At 40.4% G+C, this 6,143-nt stretch overlaps 1 protein-coding gene across 1 annotated transcript; it reads right to left on the bottom strand.

Annotated features, from left to right (window-relative positions):
- Window positions 1–216: 216 nt before the first annotated feature.
- On the bottom strand, window positions 217–888 carry LOC138884035 (uncharacterized). Its single transcript, XM_070164774.1, has one exon. The coding sequence runs from the start codon at window positions 886–888 to the stop codon at window positions 217–219; it is 672 nt and encodes a 223-aa protein (XP_070020875.1).
- Between the last annotated feature and the right edge of the window lie 5,255 nt (window positions 889–6,143).

Genomic DNA, 6,143 nt, shown 5'->3' with positions numbered 1-6,143 from the left:
AGCCTTTGTTGGTGGGTCGGGTTTAGTTCCCAACATGGCTGATTGCTATGCCTCCGTACTTGCACCTTTCAGTTGTTTGGTATGCGTGCAATCTTGGGTGATCTGACAACATTACTGGGCGGTGCACAGCTCGCCTTGGATGCTGAATATTCCCCACGGGGTGGGAAATTTGATCACTTGATAGAAGCTTGAAGGGACGGCTCGCATGGCGTGTATCTATGGGCATCCTATGATGGCGTTATAGGTTGTTTCCTGGTTCATGATGTGGAATGTTGTTTCCAGCGTGACTCCCCCTGCTAGGACTGGCAGTGCTATTTCCCCGGATGTCCATTCTACTACATTGTTAAAACCCGTTAGTGTTATGCAACGCGGTATTATTTTATCTTTGAGCCTCATTTGCATGAGATCTCTTGGGTGAATAATATATGTGATGCTTCCATCGTCTACCATGATTCTTTTTACATCTGTATCAGCAATGCGTAAAGTTATAACCAAAGCATCATAATAAGGGAAAGACAAACCGTCGACATATGACTTTTCGAAGATGATACTGTCTTCGAAGTCATCATACCATTCGTGGGCGACCGTCCGTTTGAGTTTGTGCTTGGTGATGAACTTCACATGGTTGATTATTGAGTCGTCGCCACCGCCAATGATCATTTGTATGGTACGTGCTGGCGACGATGGCTTTGGAGGTCCTTGAGATGGGTCACATTCTCTAGCGAAGTTGGCCCTTCCTTTATCGCTGAGCAGTTCTTTTAGGTACCCTTGGTTCAACATCCTGACCACCTCTTGCCGTAGACCTATGCAATCCTCGGTCTTATGTCCTCTTTCCTGATAGGATTCGTAGAGTACGTTTGACCTTCTTGCGCTTGGGTCTGATTTCATTTTTTGTGTCCATTGCACCTTCGTGCCTAGCTTCTCTAGTGTGTACACTATCTCTGAAGGGGAAACACAAAAGTTATGAGCAAATAACAGTGGAGGCATACCTCTTTCGTTTCGAAGGGGAGCGATATGTCGTAGCACGACATCCGTATGCCTGGGAGAAGGTGGGTTAGATGTTCAGACATATGGCTGATGCCTTTATCGATTGAAATGCGGGGGTTGATCCCTTCGGCCATCATTATGACGATCTGTCCTTGCCTCGGTCTGGACTGACGTTAGTCATTGAGTCGGGCCATTTAGATCATCTTCGTTTGCCCTTACCTTGGCGCAATAGGCATTGTGAATTTCTTCCCACGTAGTGGGGGGCTACTTCATGAGTCTGTTGAGCAATTTTTTGGTTGCCTTTGATCCGTTCCTATTTAACCCATTTTGGAAGGCCGTTACCCCCATTCCTTCTGACACATTTGGCAGGCACATTCTCACTCTGTTGAATCGGACTAGGAAGTCTCGAAGTCCCTCGCCCACCATTTGCCTGATGGCGAAGATGTCGTTGACCCTAACTTCAACCTTCTTTGCCCCTACATGAGCGGTGGCGAATTCATCCGCCATCTCCTCAAATATTGATATCGATCGTGCTGGTAGCTGGGAGTACCACGTTAATGCTCTTCTTGTCAAAGTCTCACCGAACTTTTTCAGCAACACAGATGGCACTTGTTCTTTTGACAGGTCATTGCCCTTTACTGCAGTGACGTAATGGATTAGATGATCCTCTGGATCCGTTGTCTCGTCGTATATTCTCAAGTATGGCGGCATTTTAAAGGTTTTTGCAATGGGGTGAGGAGCAGCTCCATCACTGTATGGATGTTCGATGAATCGGCACACATCACATTTTGGTAGTAGTTTAGAGGCGCCAGGTATTTTGTCAACTCTTTCCTGGTGCTCCTTCATTTGATCACGGAGTGCTTTGTTCTCATTTTCCATCTCTTCCATTTTCTTTAGGATGGTCATGAGTGCATCGTCACTTGTGTTGATGACAGTGCGGGTGTTGCCCGTTTGCGTAGCATCTGGCTCGCCGATGACAGCTGTGATTTCTGCCATTGGTAAGTTTTCGACATTTCCTTGAGGGGATTTTTCGAGCATGTTGCTCAGAGCACTTGTCAGCCACTCCTACATCAGCTTTTTAAATGCTGGTGGTATTTCTCTCGTCGTGGATGTAGAGGCACCCCTTTCGCGCAAGACCATCAGATCCTCGTGTGGAGAGGGAGAGATCTCCCCTTCCGGTGTATCCCTTGGTGTTGTATTCTTGCTGTCTTCTCTACCGGCTTTGTTAAGGGACCTTAGGAGGTTGTTTGAAACATCTGCTATCATCTTCAGCCTTGCCTCTTTCTCCGCCATTGTTGGTTTTTATGGGGTTTGAAGAACAACAATCGTCACTTTTGAGAACCTAGATGAGAACTATGACTTCGGCTTTGGAAATCCCCACAGACGGCGCCAAATTGTTTGACTCAAAAGATTTTAAACTCTTTTTAAGCAAATCAATCAAATATGAAGGGGTAAATTGTAGTCGAAGATAATAAACTCTACGATAAAGATAGTAGGGAGGGGATAATAGTAGAGAGATGATAATAGTAGAGAGAGAGATGATAATAGCTCTATCTGAAATTCATGTCCCCTAATACAAGACTTGAACCCCTCTTATATACTGAGAGATTTCCCCTAATCATGGGGACGAGGAATTAAGAAACATCTAATGAATATTCCCTAGGTCCCCTAACATGCCAAGCCTAATGCCGATGCATAGCGTCTCTCCTTCCGCCTCAGGGTCGTACCCTTCTGTCGACTCGTAGGGTCTCGATAATTCGTCATACTCGCCATAGGCCGTGGTCGATCAAATTTGTACTCATACATCGTATGACATCAATTATTGCAAGAACGAGTTGTATAATTGCTTTCTTATGATCATGTGTAATTTGTCTTCTACTGCTATTTATTTGTAGTCAAGAAGTCATGTGGTAGCAATTAATACCGGAGGGACTTGTAAAATTAACTTTATTTCATTCTGAAGGTAACTAATGAGATAGAAGTAGTAATAATAGATTTAATTACTCTAGTCCATCTCAATTAATTACTCTGATCAATCCCCTAGCAGACTTAGCACTTACAAATACAAAGCTCATCCACTTGGGGCATATGTGGGAAGTTATGTGGGAATTGGATTTCAGAACAAATAATTCCTTTAGGAGAAAGAGACATTGGTCTTTTATGTGTGGGTTCTTCTAGAAATTCTCTCACCGAACATTAATCCAAGGTAGGCTAACTTGCACAGTCGATGGCTAGAAGGCATAAACAACTAGTAATAGCGACCTCTATTGTAACTCCGACGACTTCAGGGATGCAAACATTCACTCCATTAACGTTTGGTAGCTTCCTTACCACTCGATTCCAATCAATTCGAGAGGGAAGTGAGCTAGATATTGAGAATGAATGTAACAGTGAAAAACAATGGAACGATACTAACTTAGTGGAGGAGAAGGAAATTCAAAAGGGTAAGGACAAATTGCCAACAAGTCTGCGAAGGTTACAATTCTCAGAAGCTGGATCTTATGTACAACCATCGCCAGATCTAGAACAACATGCAACAACTAGAAAGGAGCAGGAACAACATGAAAAGGAGCTCAGGTAGCATAATTGCAACTCTCAGATAGGAATGCGATTGGAATATGTTCCACCAAGTTATCGAGATGGTAAGATAGTTATTCAAATAGTTGAGAAAGATATAAGAGAGTTGGATGACTATTGGGTGACTGCCTTAATTGGATATGTCCTTGGTGATGCTCCGTATGAGAAATCTATAGAGAGCTATATTGACTTTGTTTTGGATGTTGTCTCAAAACCTCAAATCCTGTATCACAACGATGGCTACTATATATTTAGATTTTCAACAATTGAGGAGAGGGATTTAGTTATGCAAACAGGTCCATACTCGTATCAAAACAAACCTCTCATTTTGCAGAATTGCGAAAGGGATTTTCACTTTGACCTAAGTGTATTACAACAATCCTACTATGGATTCATTTCCTTAGCTTACCAGTTGGATATTGGACTGCTGATGCAATGAGCAAAATGGCTGGTGCTATAGGAATGCCTACATACACTGATAGATTCACAGCTGAGTTGAACAAAATTTCCTATGCAAGAGTTTTGGTGAAGGTTGATATCACTAAGCCATTATTGGAGAGCATAGAGATTGTTACTCTTTCTGGCACTAGGCAGCAGGAAATACTCTATGAATGGAGGCCAAAATTTTGTAGTGAATGTGTTCACTTTGGCCATGACAATTTTGAATCCTGGAGGACTAATCACCAGAATCATGAAGAGGCTGAATTGAAGGCTCCTAAAAGAAAAATAAGGGCAGAAGGATGAAAGAAGTACATGAATGGAAACAAAAGGAACAACAAGAGCAGGGAGAGGTAGTAGAGGGGACAGATGCAGAAAACCTACCAACTGAGGAAGACAAGGGCAAGCAGAAAGAAATATCTAAGAATGTATCCACTTAAAGGGTGCAAGTTATAAATATAAATGAAGGGAATAGGGGCCAGCACAGTGCAACTGCATTACAACAGACTAACTCTGATGAGACCAACACTACTAATAGGTTCAAAATATTGGAAGAGTGTGGGCAAAGCTATGTACAAGGAGATGGGGCTGCTACTGAACCTATCCAAAAAAACCAGCATGATCATTTGCACTTGGAATATAAGGGGGCTGAATAAGCACTATAAGCAGAAGGAGTTAAGAATCTTTCTGCAAAAGAATAAAGTATACATTCTTGGGTGTCTAGAAACTAGAGTAAAGGAAAGAAAGGAAAAAAATATATTGAATAAGGTAGCTAAAGATTGGGAATATTTCTGCAATTATACTAAGGCTACAAATGGAAAGAAATTGTTACATCTCGCGTTTCTCGTACGTTAAAGTTTTATCTTCAGTTAATTGACGTAGACTCAGGAATGGGATTATCTTGAGATTAGCATATTTATGATATTTATAACAAGCAATAAGTAAGGGTCGTGAAGGATAAAGGGTACACGAATTAAAGGAAATAAGTTTCGTTGAAGGTTGTCGATTTGGGATAAAATACAGTCCGAGTTATAATATCCGATACTTAAGGACTAGTACCATACAAGGTACCATATGACCATGATAATATGATATATAAAGTATATTAAAAATAAGTAAAATTCTAAATAATTTGAGATGATTTTTAATTATGCAGGTAATTGGTTAATTATCGGGTAGCAAGATATTACCTAATTAATAAATAAATTATGAGATTACACAACCCCAAAAATAACATGGCAGCTAGCTAAGGAAATGACTAAGCGTCATTCTTGTTAAGGTGGCATAACGTCCATTCATTTCATGGATTAAAGACTGCAAGGCTTCTTTCATTCTTTCAATCCATTCATTTCATGGACTAAAGACTATAATGCTTCTTTCATTCTTTCATCAAAATAAGCCAACATTAGTAAGCTTTCAACCAAAAAAACATACAGAACGTCTTTAACCAAAAGAAACTACAACAAAAACGTGATCCATCCTTATAATTCTTCAACCTTTCATTCTCAAAGACATTAAGATCAGATCCTACAAGTTTAAACGGTTCTAACAAGATTTAGCAACGTAAATTTTTGCGGTTCTAAGGGAGTACGATGTACCTCTTTTTCAAAGACATCATACGGATTTTTCCCTACTCCAGGTATGTTAAGGCTAAGCTATTCTTTCATTTTGCATGACCTTGTCATTACACAAGTTTTATAATAAAGCATAAAGAAAAATTTATATCTCGAAATTTACGTATATTTTGCTAGTCTCGTAAATTGCGTATATTTTCTTAGTTTTGTAAATTATAATTTTTCTCCTTATCGGGACTTCATATTTAATTGCGTATTTTGCTCTTCCAGTCATGAGAGCAGAGAGTTTATATATACGATATTAAATTATTTTCATTACCATCGAGTTATAATCGATAGGCATGCCCCTATTGGGCATCCTCTAATCAGATGGTAAGTTATACACCGAGCCTACTGTGGACGAGCGCCTATGAGCGAGCCCAGTTTGTCGAGATACAAAGCCTAGTTTGGCCGAGTGCCTATGAGTGAGCCTACTACGGCAGAACAGTTATATATATATATATATATATATATATATATATATATATATATATATACCGAGCCTTATAGGGCTGGACATCTATTTTG

This window comes from Nicotiana sylvestris, chromosome 12, assembly GCF_000393655.2.
Source record: "Nicotiana sylvestris chromosome 12, ASM39365v2, whole genome shotgun sequence".
NCBI lineage: Eukaryota > Viridiplantae > Streptophyta > Magnoliopsida > Solanales > Solanaceae > Nicotiana > Nicotiana sylvestris.
The sequence above is the reverse complement of the archived record's forward strand: the minus strand, read 5'-3'. Positions and strand labels throughout refer to the sequence as shown.

Excerpts from the sequence above, each read along its gene's own strand:
- LOC138884035 (XM_070164774.1), bottom strand. The coding sequence starts at position 888 with ATGAAATCAGACCCAAGCGCAAGAAGGTCAAACGTACTCTACGAATCC.